At 32.1% G+C, this 25412-nt stretch overlaps 1 protein-coding gene across 5 annotated transcripts in view; it reads right to left on the bottom strand.

Annotated features, from left to right (window-relative positions):
* LOC143048184 (uncharacterized) overlaps positions 1-25412 on the bottom strand; it is a 91490-nt gene that overhangs the window by 21973 nt on the left and 44105 nt on the right. For 2 of the 5 annotated variants that reach the window (XM_076221709.1, XM_076221708.1), the window contains exons 17-24: positions 24490-24720; positions 22188-22349; positions 19338-20621; positions 18505-18801; positions 16556-16827; positions 15773-15850; positions 15057-15425; positions 14620-14717 (exon numbers count right to left, since the gene is read on the bottom strand). In XM_076221709.1, the coding sequence (XP_076077824.1) occupies positions 14620-14717; positions 15057-15425; positions 15773-15850; positions 16556-16827; positions 18505-18801; positions 19338-20621; positions 22188-22349; positions 24490-24720 (2791 nt within the window). The remainder of the gene's footprint in view (positions 1-14619; positions 14718-15056; positions 15426-15772; positions 15851-16555; positions 16828-18504; positions 18802-19337; positions 20622-22187; positions 22350-24489; positions 24721-25412) is intronic. The other 3 variants (XM_076221710.1, XM_076221711.1, XM_076221712.1) reach the window with 3 other exon arrangements.

Below are 25412 nucleotides of genomic sequence, written 5' to 3'. Positions count from 1 at the left end.
AAATAAATTGGACTGAACAAACAACACTAATTATTTCGCATTTGCATGTAACGCAGTTTAGAAAAATAAAAGATTGGATTTTTTTTTAGATTAGCACACATGCAACGCATCCCCACTTAGGAGTCCTCCAAAAAGGTAAAATTTACCTGTAAGGGAACATGTATGTCTGGTGTATGTATATCACTCGTTCCATCTACAATATACGGAAATGACACGACCGGGTATTGTAAAGCTTTGAGGGACTTTTAATGTCAAATTCATATCCCTGGGCGAAGAAATTACCAAGTTTGGAAAACACCGTGTGTACACTGACTTATAAAAGTGTTTATGTCTTTCATGCTGTCTAGTCTGAGAATAAAAGTTTGAGCAGTTTTTGAAGGTAAAAAATAAAGGTTTAATATTATTGCAAAAGTCTGTGAATAATTGAAAATAGGACGTTCCGGAAAACACAAGTCGCTATATTAAATGCTTGTAAATCTCTGTTACATGTGGTGCGCTTCTATTTAAATACCTTTCTGTTAATTAAGAAAGTGTAAAAACAGTTATTGAAATCAGGCTGAAAAAAGGGAAAACGAATAGTGACTATCTAACTTATTTTTCAAATATCGAATACACAGATAATTCTCTAACCATCCACGCTTACAATTTGTTTTTACTGACAGGTGTCTGCTGGCATTCGATTGGATATCAGTTTTATGTAGGCGTAACAATTCATATCCAATCAGCTGTCTTGTGTGCGATCTCATACGGTTCACATAGTCTAGTTTTTTATAATGATAGCGATAAAAATTATTCGTGCAGAATATACATACACTATAAAACAAAAATATCCTGTCCAAAAATGACTTACGAGACACCATATTAACCAAATAACTATTTAAAAACTAAGACAGCATACATATAAAATATTATCATTCATAACAATTACTATTTAAAAGGGAAATATTATACTATTAGTATCATGGTCCCAGCATTTTAACAAATTTATCAAAACAGGACGTTGTTGCAATGGTGTGACTGGGACTTTACGGTGCGTCTAAAAATAACCTAGGCCGCCTCGGTGCACTATAAGATCTCGAAACTGCACTAAGACCATGATGGAACACTATAGCGAACTTTCTTTACTAATGAAATGTCCATGTGTGGAAAAAAGATCTTACTATACACTGTACGGACATTTAGACTTATTCACTAGCTGTGATATACAGTAGAAGATTTAGCAAGGATAGCAAGGATACAAAAATTACGATATTAATAACGCTAAAAATTAAAAGGAAAGTGTACGCTATGTCGCCCGGAATCCGACACTGACCTAGCAAATTACGACATAATTAAACCATTAGCAACTTTGTAAAAAAATATATAGAAAAAATGTCTTTTCTTTTCCTTAAACTGGGAATATTATGATAATCAGATAAAGGTAATGTCTGTCAAAAAACGTATTTTACGAAATAATTGAAATCGGATTTAGATTAGATTTGTGATCGTTGGAATTTAAATAATCTATCTCTTTATAATTACCTTTTTTAATCAAACGGAACACATACTATAGGAGATGTGGGATATGTTTCAATTTGACAGCAACCAAACGACAAAAAATCATAAATGAATCAAGAGCGCATGTTTAGTCTTCAACAAGAAACAGGTGTCTACACAAAAGGTCTGACAGCGTGAAAGACCAAAACCACACTATTATAAGTCATGGTATTCGAAAGCAGGAGATTAGTACTCTATCAGACAAAACTGCAATCACGTTTACCAAATACTTAACCAACGCACCACAAACTAATGCCTGCACCAAGTTAACGTATAATTGTGATATGAAGAGATGGCAGATACCCACAACCAACTTGGAACCACCACCAGACAGAAGGACAAATAAGCATTTAGAGGGCTGGCACCCCATATGGAATTTACTGACCCAATATATACCGTATTAGGTCACTAGCACACTGTGTAACTAATAATATTCAGTATGGTGATGCAGCATCTTACATCCTCTAACTTGGAAACTAAATGAACATTGAACATTCATATGTGTATATCAGTGCCTTGTACTTGTATGATATTTGTCTTTATTTATTCATTAAAATATAAATCTCTAATAAGACTTTATTTACAAAATATAACACATGAGTAAAAAAAAACACTTTCAGAAAAAAAAGAGTAACTATAAAAAGTGCGACCCCAAAAATTAAAAAAAATATCTTTCCTTTAAAAAGTATTTCATGGTAGAATTTGACATCAAAATGGGTTAAAATAACAAATATCAACTTATTGCAATACTAACAAAACTTAACTTAATTACATTGTTTACAGAAGCTCCCATTTCACCTTAGTTAATTCTTGTGTCCCTAAAAATTTGTACTAAGGCAAACTGGGATTAATTATATATATATATATTTTGACAGCTAAGGCGAAATGAGAATAAGCCGTTCACACAGTGTTTTCACAAACCGGTAATTTCTTCGCCCAGGGATATGAATTTGACATTAAAAGTCCCTCAATAGCTTTACAATACCCGGCCGTGTCATTGCCGTATATTGTAGATGGAACGTGTAATATATGTTCCAGACCGTATGAGTATTTGGGCCGTACGCGTACGGTCTGACTAATATTAAGAAGTTGTCAAAGTTAATTAGATCCATATAACTGATCAATATAACTTAACTCTCAAATAGATATAAAAAAGTTTAATTTTATAATTGAAAAAAAACCAACTATATATTTTAATGATTTAAAAAATTCACGCTAATTGAATCTGTTAATCTCTTGTATTTTAAAACAAGTCGATCACTCAGTAAAATAATTGAATTATGATCACTAAAATTGAAAATATCGGAAGTAAATATAATGTGGGAGGACAATTGTTTTAGAATATTTAGCAACTTTACCAAAAAATATTTTTGCTAAGGAACATACAGAACTGCAAAAATGTAAATGTAAAAAATATTAGTACGTTACTTGTGGTAGCAAGTGTAACATTGGTTGAGAGTACCAAAATTAGGATTAAGATATACAATTACAAATATTTTATTTCAATTGTTCATTTGTTCATTTTATCCGTGTAATTGTAATAATATTAAATTAGTAAATCTGAAAATAAAGATTGTGATTAATGTTAATTTTTTGAAATTTAACCCATATGATCTAATAACATGTATGGTCAGCTCGTACTGGACCATACGCGTATACTCATACGGTCCGACCGTACGCGTATGGTCGGACCGTACGAGTATACGTATACGGTCCGGACCGTACGCGTACGGTCCAAATACTCATATGGTCTGGAACATATACACAATGAATTTCATACACCAGATATACAAATACAGGTGAATTTTACCTTTTTGGAGGACTCCGAAGAGGTGGTGCATTGCATGTGCGCTAAGTTTGAAAAAAAATCCAATCTTTTATTTGGGGTACGTCTGAATACCGCTAATGACCTCCTGAGTGCACTCCGGACATACAATGTGCACTCAGGATCCTTCATATTCATCGTATTTGCAGGATGGATGCATATATTCGTTACACGCTGCTTATCTAAGAGTTAAATTTTGGTAGAATTTGAAATCGAACTAAGATAGATTTGTTAATTCTTTTGAAAAAATGACACCAATTACTGAGCCGTGAATTATCCAACCAAGCAGGAAAGTCCCTGAATCAACAAAATTGATTGGATTATCTTATTTTTGTTTATGAATTGTGTTGTTAGTACTGGTCCGGGAACACAATTATCCCCCTTCAATTTTCGTTGTCAATTTTCGTTCACAAATATAGTTCCCTTTAATTTCAGTATATTTTTTCTTTAAATTTTTTTTTGCCTTTCCTTTGAATTTTTCCCCATTTGTTTGCTATAATGTGAATGTAAGGTCATCTAAGAGAATTTCTGTAAAATTTCTTTTTGATATTTTGAGCAGAAATGAGTGATTTGGTTAGGTAAACATAGGTGGGATTTCCCCTTTTCGGAAGCTCTCTGGCTTAACCCATACTGGTGTCCTTGTGTTTAGAATTAGAATTTAAAATATTTATAAGACAGATCAGTATCTAAAAAAGAATACTTTAATGAACGAATGAACTTTATTACCTAAAACTACATTTCATAGTAACAGAGAAAATATATATTTACAATTATTAATACCATGCACATTGGTTGAAAAAAAAACCTTGATTTAACTTGCATGTAGCTTGCAGGACCGATTTACCTGTAACATTTGTAGAAATTTAGATTATTTTTATGTAAGATGACCGATAGTGCTGTCTCAATTCAGAGTTTGAACTTTAAAAAACATGATTAAGTGTGTATTAATATAGTACATAATAGTATAGAATGTGAAAGCGATTCCTTTGAGATAAAATTTGCAGCAATATTCCAGTATAAAATGTCTGTCTATCTGTAGCTACATCCAACACTTAACATGTCATGATATAATGATATTCGTCACAGATATCTCTTGAGCCGCAGAAATGACAAAGTCTGTCTTGAAAGGGGTTAGTTATTATAACTTTATGAAGTTAATCTCTTTTCATGCTTTTGGAGAGTTGTCTCATTGGCAATCAATACCACATCTCGATCTTTTTTTTAATTTTTTTTATATATATAAAGTTAGACTTCAATGCCCCCCCTCCCCCCCCATTTTTCTTGAAACTCCTCGTAGATTTATAATAGATAGCTTACATATAACATATGTTTTGATAACTAATAATAAAGATCTTATTTTAGTTTAAAAACTTTACGAATGCCCAGCAAAGATTAAGCGTGTTGCATTCGAAGTGATCAGACTACCGCTAGGCCATTTCAACTCAAAATATATAAAATATCGTTGCATCGGTAAAACTTTGAATCATTTTTGACAAAACTATTAGAATTTAAGACTGCTCTGCTTTTACAATAACTGTTTACTTGTTATCATTTCAATGAATATCGAGTAATATTTGTCGATGGACGGTTGTTGAGTTAATGCACGGTATTGTGATTTTTTTCACAATTGAATTTATAGAACCTTTTGTTAAGATTCATTGTCATATGTATCAAATCAAAATAGCTTTCTATTACCAGTTCCTTGGCGTTGCAACACCACTGCATGGTCATCCAATCAAAAAAGGAAAGTTATAATATTTATTTTATTAATAATATAATCTTTTATTCGTAAGCAATACAACTTACAGAAAATAATTATTACAAATATTCAATTACATCAGTGAAACATATTTACATTTAAACAATTAGTCAAATAATCATATAAGTAGGTATACCATTATAACAGTACAGCAGAATAGGATCAAATGGATTTTTAGCATTAATGAATGAATTTAATTTCGTACCTTCTCAGTCAGAAATAAAAACTTCCCTTTAATTGGTTAGTTGATTTACATTATGAACAGATACTGGTGAGAACCCAACCACTTTAAAAGGGGGTCCCAACCGAGCATAAAAAAAGGGGCGAGTTCCAACTATATATATATGCCCCCTTTCAAATGCATTGATCGTCTAAAAAGTTTAAGATTCGACGGTTTTCTCCAACAATATGGTTTGATAAATTTCTTTCGAAGTTCATTATACTTTTCACATACTAAAATAAAATGATATTCATCTTCAATTACTTGTTTATCACACCATATTACAAAATCTTGGATATCTCTCAATATTATAAAATCGACCAGTTTCTATATTCAAACAGTGAACAGACTGATTTATGCGGTATTTACAAATAAATGGTTTTATAAATATAATTTACAGCATGATCTGGGGGCTATGGATTTTTTTTCCAAACATTTTTTTGGCGACAAATTTTTTTTCTTTCAATATTAGCATTACATATAGTGTCAGCTGAGGGTAAAACAAACATTTTTTTTCTCAGGGTCAAAAACAAATTATTTTTTTTCCAAAACTCGAAACAAACTTTTTTTCCAAAAAAAAACATAGCCCCCCCCCCCTTTCCACCCCCAGAAAATCAAATGGTTGCTGCCTAAAGCTACCGTTTAATCTATCTTTGAATTCAATTAAAAACAAGTTCACATTTTTTTTTAACCCTAATGTAACCGTATGTTAAAGCGTTGTCATCCGTATCAATAAATTGTTTATCAAAATTGAAGTGCATGAGTATTATTAACGTCTGGGATGAGTGTGAGATTTCTCTGTTGATGGGAATAAACAAAATTTAGCTGAATTTGTATTATTCAAATTAATGAAAAGGCAAGCTAGTGTGTGTTTAAAATGATATTGTTGGAATGGATTTATAACATTACAAATGTGTGTAACCGATTTTAGGTTGCCTTGGACTGCGAATTTGAAAATAATTTATTTGTGAAATCACATTCTTTAAGATGACATATTTTGTAAGTACGTTAACCTTTTATTCTAATTATAGTATCTTTGAAATGCATTTTATAGCTGACTATGCGGTATCTGCCTTGCTCATTGTTGACGGCCGTACGGTGACATATAGTTGTTAATGTCTGTGTAATTTTGGTCTCTTGTGGACAGTTGTCTCATTCGCAATCATACCACATCTTCTCTTGTATATTTATATAGCTGTTACTTACAACTGTCATGTGTACATGTTCCAGGCTCGTGCCGCTGAAAGAGGTCCCTTTTCAAGTTTGAAAATAGGTGAATAGGTCGGGAAAACTATCAGAAATATATATGATAAAAAAAACAGTAAAGTTCCCACTACTTTTTTGGTAAACTTTCTTGCTATTCCCGAATGTGTTTTTGTGATTTATGCAATTTTATTCATGGACTAGCTAGCATAAAGAATTACATGTACTTTAAATGTATAAAATAAATTTTTTCTACAATGATATATAATTAGGAATGGAAATTAAAAGCCTAATTCAAAAACATAAAAAGGATTTTTTTATTTGTATCTTTAAATATCCTCGAAAATAACTGCGTTTGAAAGCTTCTTTTAATATAATTTACACGTATATCGAAATGTGTTCATACCAATTGTCCCGCTTAATACCGAACCCGCGTAACCTTCAAAAATTAAGACATTACACAATCAAAACATTACAATTTTGTTTATTACAGATATTTTATCATATCCACGGTTGAATGCACAATATCCCCACCAAGAGAACCGTCTACTGTTAGAGGTGGGACGACAGCCTAGATGTCGTGTGCAAAAATAATAATCACTTGGTACGGTTTCAGCTTGCGTATTGTAATTTTAAATAGTTATTGGTATTAAATTGTATATTTTGAAGATCATATCCCGTAATGTTATGCCCTGAATTCTATTCGATGTCTATAAAGCAAATAAAATCTATTTGTACTCGTAACAAAAAGGAGAAAAGATTGGGCTGCCTCTCTTCAATTTTGTCCAGTTACCAAAGTAAAATCAAAATTAAATTCTCCGACAATGCACATGTTGATATATTGTATATGTCATTCCAACACTTACACTTGTTCTTTTATTTGTGTGGCAAATTTAATGACCATTTTAATTCAAAGCTTGGATTTGCATCCTTCATTCTCCAGTACGTTTGAATTTCTACATACATCACAGTCAGTAATTAAAGTTGTGTGTTAAACGTCAATACGAAAGCAAACAATCCATAGTAAAAAAAGATATTTAGAGGGCACATATGTATCTTTCGTCTGACAGCACGTATACACCACAGTTATCGTAAATTATATTTTTTTTTTAAGACAAAAAAGAGAAAAGAACTGATAAGTGCGGGTAATCCATGCGCCTTGCCTCCTTTATGTTTCGATATCTTAAAAATTAATTATTCTTTTATCTATTATAACACGTGAAAACTACACCGGTGAGTTCCATACATGTCATAAACTTACAGCTGGTCCTGAACATGCATGAAGTATTTGCCACTGGACTTTAAACAACAATCAATCACACTACAACTTATAGTATATATAGTTGTGAAATACAAAATGTATATTATAATGACACATTTAGATGAATAAATAGAATACAAATGCACACTACTTTATATAACTGACACAATTTAAAGGAATACTCTCTAAACTATATAGAGAAGCGAAACGTTTCTTTTGAATACTAAACAAACTTCCTAACAGTACATGTTTTTTAATGGTTTTACATGCGGCGCTCAAATATTTTGCATGGTCTTTTGGTATAGTGTTTAGACATATATGATATTGTAAGAACCTTTAACGTATAATAGATTCACATTCGTTACTTTGCTCAATATAAAAAAAACCATAAGCATTAATTTATATTAAAAACTGAAGGTCAGACATCACTAATACGTGTTCATTCATTCTTTATTAAAGTTTAGACCTTTTTATCAAGAACGATGATGAGAGTAATTGTAAAATATAATAGGCATGTACTTTCTTACGTTATGGATCATTGATTTTGTTACCTGTTGACCCGGTTGATTACTAGCACGTGCCATTGAACTCGACCGTTTTAACTAAAACAGATTTTATTTTAAATCAACGCCATATATATATATATATATATATATATATATACAAAGTATATACAAAGTACTATATACATATTATATGGATAAGAAAATAAATATTATAAGGATATATTGTTTGAATGAAAATTTTTATACGGTGATACTTTAACACCGTCCCGACAGAGACTGAATGCAGTATATGATCAGGTTTCGGGATCCGGGAAGTCTTTTTTCGAATTTCCGAATGTCGGGAATATTTTTTTCCAACTTTAATAGAGTAACTCGCACGAAAAAAAAATAAACATACCAAAAAAGCAACAGCTTCAACGGTAAACTAGGACATATATCAACAGAAAACGAATTAAAGAAACTGTCATGCATAAAACAAAAATATGCATGACTGTGTTAATTTGCCTCCGCTGCATTTCTGTGGATTGTCTCATTGACAATCATACCACATCTCCTTAACTTTTTAAGGTTACGTTTAGGATTTTCCGTTACTAATCTTCAAATACAAAAAACATTTTTACCGGTGTTCACAACATTTCAAGGTTAAATTTATGGCATACATTCTGGTGTGTATACAATTAACGTACGTCCTTGCATTTAATTATCCATATATATTTATATAAACTAACATTTATTAAAAAATAAACAACATATATATATAGACGAATAATTTATTAGTTCCTCAACAAAACAAGAAAAGAAATAAAGAATTAACACAAGATTTAATCTTTTTTTTTTAATTAATCAAAATATACTTCAAATTCTAATAATAAAATACATATATATATATACATGTATTAATCTAAAATGCATTATCGAGTAGAAGGGGCGCAACTCGTGGTATCAAACCGGTATACTGAACGGATCAAAACAGGGTCTGAAAATTTTGAACGTTCTTTTGTATCCATGGTCTGTTTTGGTCTGACACGGTCTTAACGGGTCTAAACAACCCGCTAGACGATTCAGTCTTTTCCGTCTTGACACGCCTTAACGAACTGATTTACCTGATGAGGCTATCGATCTGAACGGCGACTTAACTATCTTAAATATCTTGACGATTTTTTCTAGCGGTAAATCCAGTCAATCAAGATATGATCAGACCAAAATGACCGTTTCAGACTGAAATCGTGCTACTAGTGACAGATTCCCGGAGACACCATTTTAAATTTTGACCCTGCCACGTTTTTTTTTAAACACAATTTGTTGAATTACATTCCTGTCGCCGAAAAAAAACATCATGGTGCTATGCTTGTTTCGTCATGGTGAAGAAGATAAAGGAATAGAGCAAAGGCAACATGTATTATACAGAAAATATAAATCAATGTAAGCCATTTGATAAGAAGAATAATTATTGACAGGGCTCATTTTTACCAACATAATAATGGCGGCCGGGGGGGGGGGGTAATGTATACAAACAACACAGTATTTATAACAACAATAATTGTGTTCACCTGTATAAAAACTACCCTGATAGCCACTAATATGTCTTAAACAAAAATACCCCACATCCATAAGTATTAAAAAATACTTTTATGGTGTATTCTATTGATACATTCGTAAATCAAGATATATGTAGGTTGTCACTTACTTAGTTTACAATTTTTATTCTGTTATATAACTTATCTACATTCATACCTACACAATTTATTCCTTATAACTAAATGTATGATGACTTGCAAGTATATTTTTATTTTTTTTCGGCCAGGATGAAGATGTTTTTTATAATTATTTTGACTACATTCAATACCCATAGATTTATTTTAACATCAGTTAGTCGGCCCTTACTTATGAAAATTTCTGGATCTGCCACTGATTATCATATTTGTACTTAGAGTCTACCACCAGTTCCATGTTGTACAGTTTGTCCAGAAAGAGTCTTCCACAATTTTTTCCAATTAAGTTTGATCAGCAGGGGATGCAAGTACAACTGACAAAACAGAGTAAGTAAAGTAAAAGTACTCACATATCATTCTGTTTTCTAGCAAGGATTAGAGAGTAAAGTGTTTATAAAGATACAAATTGAATATGATAGTAATAAATTGTAAAATGATAGTAGACGCATAACTCAATCAATACTTATATCTTTCTTTAATAATAGATTCACCATAGTTTGATTTAAAATAAATCTTTTTTCTGGTAGTTCAAAAACTTTTTGCACTAATATGTGTTAGTTTTCCTTTTAGTTTTGCAAACAAATGCACACAAAGAAAGAATAGATAGGGACAGAGGCTCATACAAACAGCTGGAGAAAGTTTTGCCTATTTATTTGAATCTGGGTTTTTTTATTATTCATTTATAAAGGTAGATATCAGTAGTTTATGTCCATGTGACATTATCAGACACAAAAAAAATCTCTCAAAGGCCAAATGATACCATGGTGGATTGCTTGACTGTAAGCTGTCAATATATTGAATACACTGAAATTAAGAACACTTTAAGTTCTAGACAATCAAACAAATTAATATTTGACTAAGTACAAATGTGTACTTTATACTGAACATGAAAAATGATATATATTATATATACCTTATTGAATGTTTATGACTTAACAGAAATGTGGTTATTATTTTCATTTTTCAACTAGAGTTTAACACAAATGTTTAAGACTGATTAACTTCTCTTAAGTAGTACATTACATACTGTCAAAGTTTTATTCACAAAATTCACAATGCTACAAAGTACTGAATTTTTATATAGTTTATACATGTTGTGCTATTCATATACATCTTCTGTGTCATTACTCTATTTACATGCATACACAGGATCATACAAATAGATTATGAAAATCATACATAGTAAACATGGTTTAGATGTTCATACATGTACAGTGTATGTAGAAATTGAGTCAATATCTAGCTATAGGAGTAATTAAACACTTTTAAAAATACTGTCTTTATTTTTTAGTTACCATTAATTAATACAGTCCTTCAAATGACCATGACCATGAGTACAGTTGTAAATTGTTAATGGAAGAAGAGGAAGAAGTTGATGGACAGGAATACAGTGATCAGACAAAAAGAATTATGCACATGATTGGCCATTATGACAAAAGTGTGTCAGAAATCATATCTGATATTCTTTCTCGGTCATAATAACCTTCCATCATTACCGAACTGAACAAAGAAATAACACGACGGGTGCCATATATGGTGCAGGAAATGCTTACCCTTCCGGAGTACCTGATTTCACTCCCGGTTTTTAGTGGAGTTTGTGTTGTTTCTTATTTATTATTTATAACTGTTGATGTAAATGTCTTTTGGTTTTATGAGTCTTTTTTACTCCTTGGTTTTGATTGTTATTGTCTTGAATATAACAAGTGAAAAAAAATTTGACTATGAACAGACCTGATTTGAATATACATGATGAAGATAAATACACCATAAAAATATTTATTTTTGCTTTATTCTTCTGCAGGAAACCAACTATGAAATTGAGAGGGTTCAGTATTCCTAGCATATTATAGTATTCATTTATACTTGGGATTGCTATACAACTATACAAACAGCTGATCATGCATAAGCCACCATTTGTTACTTTGCAACCTACTTATTGCATTATCTTTTGTGTTTGCTTCAATTTACTCATTTGGTCTTATGTTGCTTCTGTATATGTGGGAAATACTTTTGTTGTATGTTGGTTCGAATCCAACTGCAGACGAACAAATGTAAGCTAGTTAAGCTTATGAAAGCACTTTTTTAAATCATTTTACAAAATAACAATGATTTTTTAGGATAATAGCTTCTTTAATAATAATTGGAAAAATAACTTGTATATTTTCCTATAGACCTTTGTATTTTGATTTCAAATAAATAAAGACACACAATTCATTTAATTGGCATTTATGCAAAAAAAATAGAAAATGATATATGATACATGTATATTGATCAGATTGATATTAAAGAATGATTTCACATTTTGCTTTTCACCTCTGATAGGGTTGAATTCACTTAGATTTTCTAAATTCATGCTTCCATGTACCCTCTAGGTTTTGTTGGCTTACTAAATAAAAAATATGAGATGTGTTTGTTGTCAGTGATACAATAATTTAGCAGTGACAAATGGGTCATTGAACCACATTTTTGTTTCCTCTTGAAATAATAGCAATTGATTAACAGTACACACATTCATCACTGGTTTAATGCACACAACTCCAATATCAATTAGTGTTAATGCCAAGAGTATCAGGACATAATTTGGGTGTAACAGCTACTAAAGTATCTGTTAGCTTAAAACCCAGTCCACAATCATGTATATTAAATAATAGATATTGGTTAATGTGCAGTAAAAGTCAAGATTGTATGAAAGAGAGCAGGGATGAAGATAATTTTTTTTTGATATGCACGAATAAAAGTAGAGTAATAAAAACATTGTCCTGTATAATGCTGCAAGATTCAGAATTTGAAAGAATATTTCATATAGGTGTCTATGTAGAATGCTTGAACAATAGGCTTCATAATTTTTTAGAACTACATGTACTATGACATCTATCCCAGAACAGGAAAGGCTCAATTACATCTTTTTCAATAACCTAATGAACTGTGAAGTAGAATATCAAAAGAAATATGTATAAAAGGTGGAATGATAATAAGCACAATATATGTCAACCAAAGCTTAAAGTAAAACTAGTAATATTTGTTACTAAAAAAATGATACATGAATTAATTTTTTTTATCATCTGAAAAAAAGGAAGATTATTGTGTATATCTCAATGAGCTTTACATGCTTTCAAGGAATAACCATAAAAAGCAAAGCAATATATTTTTCTTATTTGGTAGCAGAAATTTTTATTAGGATATTTACGGGATAGGAACAACCCGACCGAGCTATGAGAGGCTGTCCCTCTGACAAACATGACAAAGGGTTATACTGTTATACATGTATCACAGAGGTTTGTTAAAATTTGCCATTTACCCTTTTTATGGAACTTTTAGGGATTCCTAATGGTATGGATACATTGTAGTAACATGTAACACTTTATTCCACATTTTCTTAGATCATCTTAATTTCTAAATATGTTCTTTTTGCCAAAACTTTGGAACACATTGAGGGGTTTGTTATAATTTGCTGGGTTTAAATTTGTATCCATACAAAAAACGAAAAATAATACAAAGGTGGAACCTCATTTGCGACTTTGTTTCGAATCATTGTTTTAATAAGACTTTCACTTACTTTGTTCCCACTGGACAATTTCCTGTTCTCAGTGGCGGATCCAGAACTTTTCATAAGGAGTTTTTCTCACTGACCTAAGGGGAGCCTGCTCCAGTCATGCGTCAGTGATTCCCTATATAATCAACCAATTCATCCCCAAGAAAAGGGTGAGGGCAGGGCCCCCAGGATCCGTCTATGCTTCTATGTCTACATGGCAATGTAAAATGAAATGTATTTTTCGGAGGTTTCGTATGTATACTATATAAATATATAGTAAACCCGGCAAATTGTAACAAAACCCTGTTGAATTTACACAGAGCTGCTGAGTGGACAACTACCATCGAGGACCTGGATCAAAGGTGTTAACCGAGTGATAAAAAAAAGACTTGCCGTAGGGCTTATACATGTAGCCTGTTGGCAAAAATCATAGAATTTCTTATTTTTCAAATATACTCCTCATAGTTACCAGAATCGAAATTTTGTGCTTGCGTCAGATGCACGTTTCGTCAAAGTAATTTTAAAACTTTAATTTGGCGAGAATCCTAGTTGAAGAAGATGAGGCGAGGAGATGATTCTCATAATTTCCGCCATCGCCACTTTACCGGATTACTCCAAACCTTCCGCATAAAAATTTCGACAGTCCTCTGTAGGTTGTGTATCACGCAACGGACTTTGCAGAGAATACCGAATGCTTGTCGGCCATGAGGAAATTTCCTCATGGGGTCGGACAATGTATGGCAGAGGTCATATTAAGTGCAGTATTGCAAAGCATGTATGGAACGGATATGAACTCTGCGCCGGAGATTGGTGTCTTATGTAAACAAGTAAAAGTTAGCGTATAATACAACTTTAGAATAGTAAACTAAAATGATAACATTGCAAAAAAAACGACCCTTAGCGATTATTCTATTACATAACAAAGTTAAGATATTTTGTCAAAAAATTTCATTCAAGCACATACAAAACATGGCAGGGTTATGCATGTTTTGGTGTATTTTTTCATTGTATTATCTAGGACCTTTGCATGATATAGACTTATATTTTCTTGTTTTAAATACTTACCGCCAGTCAGTAGTAAAAAACCATGGATCAGTCCCAGTGAAGCAAAACCCATACCAATTCCAATAACTTTCTGTCACATTTGTGTTGATAACACTGATCTGTTAAATAATAAACAAAATTTAAACATATAAATAGTCAAAAACATTATTTTTAACATTTTTTTCTAAAATGAAACAAACAGTGATGTGAATGTATTTTTCATTCAGACTATCATATTCGTTACATTTTGTTTACGCTCGTCTCTCATTTCATTATTTCATTGAATTATGTCATGTTTGATTTTTTTAATGTTTATAAATATAAACTAAAAGTAACCGTGTAATCAGGTTTTGTATAGTTGATAATAGCTGATTAAAAATTTGATTTTCGTTTACCTTCACACAATGATATTAAACATTAAAATAAATGGGGAAACAAAATTCTGAAAAATATCTTACTGTAATTTCTGGAAGGACGTAATTAACCCAGAAGTTGTCATATATTGAAAAAGCCACACGTAGTTGTAGTTTTGCTGTGTATTCTTGGTCTTGAGCAGTGTTTTCGGGAAGTTTTATATCCAGTATTTGCCAGCTGCTGGTTTTCCATCCATCCAGAACCAATCCACATACAGAAGGTTTTGTCAACTCTGTAATTGATTGATTACAGGACATTGGTGCACCGGATGTAAACTCTTCATTGAAATTATTCATTTCTAAGGTCAAGTCGCAAGCACTGCTACTATCATACATGCATGCCACGGGAACTGTTGTCCATACGTAAATTTTTGCGGATTCTCCACTAGATAATGACATATGTTTGGGCCACACCTGAAAAAAGAGTATTTTTCAAATTCGCACAACCATTCTGTTTTTAATATATTTTGAATATTTAAAGACCATTAAAGAACAGTTCCTCCAATATAAGACAATACCAAATACAAAGAGTCTATTGAAAATGTTGATAATGACTATCCGAACATGAATTTCATTAAGAAAACCACAACCTCCACCCCAAAACAAAATATAATACAAAATTGGTAAAATTGATTGTTTTTTGAAGGAATCAATTGTCGATTTCAGTTATGTTGACTGATTTGTAAATCTGCAGAGAGAAGAAAATTTACAATGTTCGTAGTTGCCAAAATATATTCATGCTATTTTATTTGAATACAAACCTCCATCCCAGCATAGCGAGGATAACTTTCGAGGTAGGTGCTGTTACTAGAGGCGCTTAAACGCATACCACATTTTACCTGCAAAATTATAGATAATTGTAATAATTCTTTCAAACGATGAGGCAAAACAACATTAAATAGTTATCAAAGGTACCAGGATTATAATTTAGTACGCCAGACGCGCGTTTCGTCTACATAAGACTCATCAGTGACGCTCATATCAAAATATTTATAAAGCCAAACAAGTACAAAGTTGAAGAGCATTGAGGATCCAAAATTTCAAAAACGGCTAAAAACATGGTCAAGATATTTTTTTAATTTTGCAGTACCTAGAAAAACAATCATTCTTATACTTCGGTTTCATAACCACTGATGAAATATACTAGATAAATCAAGATGTTAATTTCTTTCCAATAAAAAATTTAGTTCAGCTAATTCAAATATGACATTATGACATCGTCTTAAAAAGGTTAAATTTTTAATCTAGTATGAAATCGTTTAAGTTGCATGTGCCTTCATGTATCTGTGTTTTTTCTGTTATCAGTTATCTCGTTTAACTATTGTTCTCTTATATTTCTAAGATTTTTATTATTGAGATTATCTAATTCGTGAAGCTGAATGTAAAATACATAAGCTGATATTAAGAAATCGTTTCCATGTATGTTTTCCACTATGTATCTATATATTGTAAATCATTGAATCATCTGACAATGAAAAATACATGTTTTTTCGCCTGTGTTGCTTTGTCGAAATTATAAGCTGGGGTATTATTTGAAATCTTACATTGAATCCCATTGATATTCCTGCATTTGTAAGATCTGTTTTTGTAATCCTTCCTTCTGTCTGCATTTGCGAGAGAGTAAGATTGTATTTTTCAACAAATAATACGTCGTTGACTTCCCATTTAACATCCAAAAGTAAATCATTCAGAATCGGGCTTCCATTCTGATAGTATTTGCATTTAAACATAAGTTGTCGATCTGTTGATGAAGGATTGAATGTTGGTACGCTTGAATCAACAGACAGACTTAAAAAGTCGCTGAGTACAATTTCATCTAATAATGAAAAAGAAAAAAACATAATTTCATTGTTATATAAATTTAAAAACGTAAATAGCTCGCACCCTGTATGAATTTTTATAAATAATGTCATAGAAAACGTTATACCGACATATTAAGAGAGCTTTAGATAGAATAAGGAATGTATTATGATTGCCTTTGAGACAAATTTCCATCAGAGACCAAATGACATGGATGTCGCAGTACGGTCTTCGACAATGAGGAACACAAATACCGCACCGTAAACTATAAGAATTGCTCTGATACTACAACGTTTGTTTGAATTTCTCATTGAAACAAGATTTAGGTCACATCACCAATTGAATGTCTGCGGATATCAGATGACGAATAAATATAAAACTTGAAATACTAACTAGTTTTTCAAAGTGAACAAACGTGAAACAAACTTATACACTATTAATACATTACGAAATGTACGAAGTGTATGATACACACATGTTGGGGTATAATACGTTAATGCTTATTAATACTTAGGGAAATTGAAAATGTTGTAGTTAGATATAGAAAAAATGCAAATTGAAAAATGATTTCACTTCATTCATTCATCGACACCAAACCACAAAAGCAGTCATGGCGTACGATAATTTATATGATTATATCGTAATAAGTAAATGACACTGTAGTGGTTTATTTTACGACAATGGAATCGATGGAATGTCTGTTTATCTACAAACAAATTCGCTTAACGATATATTTTCATTATAAAACAATGACATCACAAGTATTCGAATTTATATTGATGGTGAATTCATAAACAGCAATTCAATTTATATCATCCCAAAAGCTCACACATTAAGAGAGGTCCTTCAATCTTTTTTATGGCACCAGTCAAGGCTTACTTCTAAACAATTGTTTTAAATGTATTGGTTTGATCACGCAATGCATTTAACAATTTATGAGTAAAAAATGTTCATTCGCTTCCTTATAGTTTGAAGCAAAGCTGAAATGATTTTCTCCTTACTTTTTGTTTTAGTTTAAATTTTGTACAGTTAATTGTAGATATTGCAGAAACGTCGTGCCTTGCTGTTCTTATGATGATATTTTATTATGTTTGTGATCTATCAAGTACTTCAAACTTATGTTAAAGCATAAGATAATTAATATCATTCCCAGAAGAAAAAAAACCCACAAATACTGACCTCAAATCAAAAACTCCCTTATTTAATGGCAAAATCCGACACTCGAACATATCAAACGAATGGAAAACAACTTTCTTATTCCTGACCATTTAATGGCATCTTTTTATGTAGAAAGTGGTGGATTAAACCTGGTTTTGAAGTTAGCTAAACCGATCACTTGTATGCTAGTCGCATGGAATTCACAATATGCGAGCAAACACAACAGACATAATAGGTAAAAATGTCAAAAGTAGTGATAAAGCAGTCAACATCGGTTATAATGTAAATCATTATAAAACAAACAAATATGTCAACCATGTGTTGCCATTATTTGAAACAATATACATTGATTGTTATTTTATTTGTCCTTGTGTTTTTCGTCTCAAGTATTCCATTATTCAAGAAACAAGTTTTGTTCTTGTTTTTATTTTGTACTTTTGTTAATCGACATATCGATCATTGAACGGGGAGATTTCAATAACAGAAAAAGTCAATCCACGACTTATATTACACCCCAAAATAACTATACAAGTACCTGCTTGAGTTGTTGATTCGACTGCTAGAGAAGTAGTAGACATCATTTCATTTAAAGCAGATGTTGGTTGAATGTTCAAGGATTCAGTGGTCGATTGGTAATGAGATTCTGGTTCTGAATACAGTCTTTCAGAAGATGCTGTTTGATGTAGAGTGTCTGTGCTTGACAACCGATTCGGTTCTGTATAAAACGCATCTGAATTATTTGGTAACATAGATGAATTATGCACGAATACAACAGAGGGGGAAGTAGTGGAACTTGGTGGATATATCGTCTCACTGAACGAATAATTATCTTCTGAAATATATATTTTATTTGAAGATAGTCATACACGATTCCTTGTTCAGTTGAATAATTCTCAGAGAAATTCTATAATATTTTATTGATTGTTTTTTCTTAATGTTTCGTTGAGCAATCTTTCACATATAGTTGTGATCGATGTTTTTCAAAAAAAAAAATAGCCAAAATGCCTGGAAAGAACCACCATCCTTTGGCAAGCACAGTTTTAACTACAGTCTATTATGATAGGTGTCATACGTATCTTGCCACAAACAGAGTTCGAAATTACAAACTCAGTGTTAATAACCGTTTGAACCAAAGTACGTTGACCAGTCAACCACCGCTCAATTATACTTTTGAGATATAAAAGACTTTATTTTGTGTAAAGTAATTACATGTTATATTTTAAACAGATGTATAAAATACTTTTTTCCCTCAAAAATACAAAATATAAATTTAACTTAAAAATCATCTTGCCATATGAAACCGAAACACATAGCATTACATGACATGGAGTAAAGATACAAGGAAATATATGAAAAAAATAAACATACCTAACGGTGTGGTTGAATCAGTTGAAAGATAGCTGGTAGACATTGTTTCTTCTTGAACAGAAGTTGGTTTAATATTCCAAGATTCAGTGCTCGATAATTGGTAAAAAGAATGATGTTCTGAATATGTTTCCTCGGAAGATGCTGGTTCATACAAATAGTTTGTGTTTGATTGTGGATATCCAGAACTTGGTGCTGAAAACATTGTATCTTGGGACCATTTGTCAGACATGACTGGTGTGGCGTGCGGTTGATATCCAGAATTTGGTGCTGAATGCATTGTATCTTGGGACCATTTGTCAGACATGTCTGGTGTGGCGTGTGGTTGATATCCAGAGTTTGGTGCTGAATATATTGTATCTTGGGACCATTTGTCAGACATGACTGGTGTGGTGTGTGGTGGATATCCAGAATTGGGTGCTGAAAACATTGTATCTTGAGACCATTTGTCAGACATGACTGGTGTGGCGTGTGGTTGATATCTAGAATTTGATGCTGAATTCATTGTATCTTGGGACCATTTGTCAGACATGACTGGTGTGGCGTGTGGTTGATATCCAGAACTTGGTGCTGAATTCATTGTATCTTGGGACCATTTGTCAGACATGGCTGGTGTGGCGTGTGGTTGATATCCAGAACTTGGTGCTGAATTCATTGTATCTTGGGACCATTTGTCAGACATGACTGGTGTGGGGTTCGGTTGATATCCAGAACTTGATGCTGCATATATCGTATCTTGTGACCATTTATCAGACATTACTGGTGTGGCGTGTGGTGGATATCCAGAATTGGGTGCTGAAAACATTGTATCTTGGGACCATTTGTCAGACATGACTGGTGTGGCGTGTGGTTGATATCCAGAACTTGGTTCTGAATATATTGTGTCTTGTGACCATTTGTAAGACATGACTGGTGTGGCGTGTGGTGGATATCCAGAATTGGGTGCTGAAAACATTGTATCTTGGGACCATTTGTCAGACATGACTCGTGTAGCGTGTGTTTGATATACATAACTTGGTGCTGAATATATTGTATCTTGGGACCATTTATCAGACATGACTGGTGTGGCATGCGGTTGATATCCAGAACTTGGTGCTGAATTCATTGTGTCTTTGGACCAAGTGTCAGACATAGCTGATGTGACGTGTGGTTGAAATCCAGAATGAGGTAATGTGTACGAGTCGTTTAAATTCTCTAGTGAAACTGTTGGTTCATACGATTGTGATTGAGAAAAGTGAATCGTGGAACTTGATTGATTTATCGACTGACTGTAGGAATCGTTGCTCACTGAAAAAAAATCTTTGAATCAGTCAAAATAGAAAAAATAAAATAAAATTTAGCATTGGTAAACATTCAATACGTTCTTAAATTGTTTTAAATGAAACATTAAAGAATTGTCAACGTGCCAACCTGAAATATGTGTTAAATGTAAAATAAGTCCTTAGAACATTTAACTCTATCCATGAAGGATAGTAGATAAACATTACATACATGAATTGGCTTAGTGTTACACACAGGAGATTTAAGACAAACCATGTTTTTGCATGGTCAATTTTAACCAACAATTCAACGTATATCATTTGTAATGTTTTTGAATAAACCTCTGTTGATATGCACACATTTAAATATATCAAGTCTTTGTACACACTGAGGGAAAACACACGGTTATCCCTTGATACTTGTAAGACCAGCAGAAAAATGCGTTATTACACCTTAATTGGGTTAACACAAAATTCAACAGCTTGTCATTTGTGAAAAATCTACAGAAAAAAAACAACTATCACAAGCATACCTGAATTAAATGTACATAAAATTTGCAGATTGTAAAATAAACGCATACACACTGTAGGATTAGCTAGTCGGACAAATCCTATTTTACGTTAACTGAGGGCAGGGGAAAATAAATATACTCTCCGACATCTTGAGACGGAGGCATACAATGACATTTAAATTGAGCAGCAACATTTGTCTGTCTGAATGAGTTACAACCTTTCAGGCTTGCTATACACATTGCCAATATAATTTTCCGACTGTAGTTCAAGGAAAACTACATTCCATAAAAAAGTGTACGAATAAAAAAGTATTACAAACACACTGAACGCCAAGCAAAATTGAAAAATGAGAAGTCCAAAAAAGAGGCTCACAACGTTAAAAACAAAAATTTTCAATCTGATCTTAACATACATTTGTAAATTATTAAGTTTTGTTTTATAAATGACTGTGTTTAGTTTGTGGCGTCAACTCATGTATATTCAAGAGCATGATATATTCCACGTTCGATGTAGAGAGCTTATGATGTCATCACACAATAAAGACACATTCAAACCAGTCTTGGTCTTACTGATGCAGCAGGTTGTAAGCAACAAATATTCATATTGGCCTAAGATGAATTGGCTATTTTAAGAACCTTTTCGGTGTATTGCTCTTCAAAGTTTTCGACCCAAATATTCTGCTTTGAACGTTCAGGACGTGGGCAAATCAAGAAAAGCGCTTTGGACGCGTACAATTGATCTAGTCGAAAAATTCACGGGTATCCACAGAGAGACGTCACCAAATTTGCAGACGCAATTTAAAATTTTTTCCAATTCCTCGAATATTCCAATATTCCATAATTATTGTTAACAATATCTTACTAATTAGCAATAATGATAAATTATATAAACAATTCAGTATAAGCCATGAATGACAGTCATGTGGAATTGGTTTCAATAGAGGTAGTTTTTCTTTTTTTCCTTTTTTGACTTTTAGCTGTTGATATCCGTCTTAAAACGAGACTTGTTTTCAGTTATATAATTGAGTTAAAAAAACAACATTCAATTTATTGATCAACTTTAAACATAAGTGTATACTCACCCATACAGTATCTTGAACAATTTCCATTTGGTTCTAGATATGCAACATTGTAGTTATAGCAATTCAACATTGTGACAGGCCAACTTTCCTGACAAGTTGAAGATTCACTTACAGCACATGCTGTCATTGTTGTGCTTTCGCCTGGTATACTTGGACTTGAACCTTAAAAAGCAAGTGTTGTCAAACTTGTCATTAATATATTATTATTGTAATCTATATTCTGCTATATGAATAGTAGTGTTATTTTATTTTTATATACTTCTTTTTGATGGACTTCTGATCAGCATTGAGTGGAGACACTTACCATGTTGAGGAAACAAGTCTAGCTCTGTTGATTTTGCTTGTTAAATTCTTCCAAATGATTTTCATAAAAATACAGTTGTCTCTCATTTTGCACGAATAATGGATGTGTGTTGGTTTTTTTTTTAATGTAAAGACTATCCAAAATCTTGCTACAAAAAAAAAGTTTATAAAAACCCATCAATTGAAGAACAGAGAACAAAGAACACCAAGGTCCACAGAAAGTATACAAAAAAACACCAATGCATGTTTCTAAAATGTTAAAAAAAACATAAAATGATAAAACATCACACCCCCCACAGTAAGCATTTGGTCGACTAATATCTGCTCCATTAGTGGCTCCGGTAGTATTATTCATGAATAGCATGAACAATTCCTATTATATTTCTCTCAGTAATAGTAATAATCGCCAAAAAAAAAAAAAGACATGATTGTTTACAAGTATGTACATAAGCATTTATTTTCTTAGATGTAACAATTTGAAGAATTTAGAATTTCAGCATCACCTTTTTTAAAAAGTGCTTGGGTGTATTTTCATTTGCATATCCCAAATCAGTCAATTGTTTCGCACAGCAATTTATTGTTTAAATAAACTGTTGACCAACCCAGTGTAAAGAAGCTTATTCAAATATAACTTATACTTCCGGCAAATATTTTTGATCAACATTAAAATAAATTATAATAATTGATACGGTGTATAAAACTACAAGGTTTGTCTGCATTACAACAATTTACTGAAAACATTTCGATTTCGTGTTGATTATGGTTGCAAATCAGTCAGGATCCTACTTCGTCAAAATTATCTCCCCATTACGCCAGTTCATTTTCACAATCGTAAAAATGGAAGCCATTGTAGCGATGACGCGCTACCAATTTTGCTCTTGGAAACCGATAAATTTATCCACATTGCACCAATACGATCCTTATATGTCAGTTATATTTTAAAAGACAAATGTATCAACTAGCTAATGAGCATCAGTTAATGATCTTGTCTGTATTGATTCAACTTAAAACTATTGTCTGATCGGTTGTTAGGTGGAATTTTCGAAAAATCATAAACATTTAAAAAAAATCTAATTAAATATTTCGTGGAAGGGCAGACTAGATTTTTTTAGTGGTTGAAGACTATAAACCTTAGTTATCACACACAAAAAATTAGAATTTTTCGAAGATATGCATTTTCATCATCCAACATGTAAGACTGTCGTCAAGTACTTTCAGTAAAAAAATAGCTATTCGAACACACCTTCCCTGTTTTTGTGACTCATTAGATAGGTATTTCACTTGACCCATATATTTCATCTTTTAGAACTGTTATTTTTTTGTGTTATAAAGTCAACCTGTAGCTTTAATATATAAAAATGATAGAATCTGAAGCGAGACGATGTATGAAATATTCTTACTTTGAACGATATCAAGACAAAATACTCAACTCAACCACGCCCTAACATAAAAAGGTGCACTCGATTTTCTCTTTTCGATACAATTGTTACCTATTTTTTGGAATTGTTTCTTCAGTCACATAATGGAAGGGCAGACACGAAAATTACTGAACTAATAGATTGATATCTTTTCCGTCCGTGGTAAGTTTTTCAAAAAAATCGGAGGTTATGCATTTTTGTCATCCAACTTGAAAGATACCCATGTCGTCGACTTGATATCTAATTGTTCTGCTTAACTATGTACTAGATAAATTGAAAACTTATGCAAATGGTGTTTTTGAAATAAAACACCTCGTAATTGAGAAGAAAATTGCAGTTTTGTTTGTTTCTATTAACTTTTTAAAAATTTGTCACTATAGTAAACAATACAGTAAACATTTATCGCCTTCTCTAATAGAGAGCTTCGATTCTTTTGTTCTATTTCAACCTGGTTTCCGACTGCAAATGTACATATTTAGATTGATATTTGTCCTTTTCATTATTTTCAATAACCTATTTTACGATAAAGTTCCAGATATTATCATACTTTACTGAATAAAAACATATACAAATTTTAATACCATTTAGCCAAATAGGAGATGATGATCCACATTGTCCTGGGCGTGGTGGTGTATTTGGTATATTTTGAAATCCATCATATCTGTACCATCCAGCTGTAAGGTTTGAAGATTCACAGTCTTCAGACATTCCTTCTGACAAAACATAATCTATTGTTCTGGTATAATCACCAGTTATAATGGTATGGTCATAGAAACAAGGCATGTACCATGATGGATAAGTCCATTCAGGTTCTGAAACAGTAGTGTTTAATTGAAAATTATTCTAAGATATATTCACAACAATTCGTGTAAGAAATTATATTTTATTGATAAATATATAGACATGAGCATAAACCCCCATAGACAACAAACTGCTATTAACATTTTGCCAACTTATATTTAAACGATAATCGAAATCACAACATCCGATTGAAAACAAAACAGATATAAAGTACTATTTTTTTTTTCATTTGTTATATATATATTTTTTCATTTATAATTTTCAGTACCATCTTTTTTACATCTAACTTGTCTTTCATTGATTGATTGTTGGTGTTTTAATGCCACTAATTAGCGCCTATTTTATGCTATTTGTGGCGGCCAGTTTTTATTGGAAGGAAGCCGGAGTGCCCGGAGCAAACCCCCGACCTTCGTTAGGAAAACTGACAATCCTAGTCAATTAAGATTGGAGTCGAGTGCACCCGCACGAGCTGGTTTGGACATCAACCTCAGTGTTTACTTATAATTGATTAAAGTAATAGAACTACTTAGACCACTTGGCCACAGAGGTCTGTAACTTTCCTTTCAATATACTTGCAAATGTTAAAGACATTTCATTTAATCGTTTACGGTTATTAACATAGTGTGTAGTATAATTTTTACTCAAGTCATACAATCAATTAACTGCGGGTCAGCCAGTTTTCTTTTAGGCTATAAATTAATTT

This window comes from Mytilus galloprovincialis, chromosome 10, assembly GCF_965363235.1.
Source record: "Mytilus galloprovincialis chromosome 10, xbMytGall1.hap1.1, whole genome shotgun sequence".
In the NCBI taxonomy this organism is placed as follows: Eukaryota; Metazoa; Mollusca; class Bivalvia; order Mytilida; family Mytilidae; genus Mytilus; species Mytilus galloprovincialis.
The sequence above is the reverse complement of the archived record's forward strand: the minus strand, read 5'-3'. Positions and strand labels throughout refer to the sequence as shown.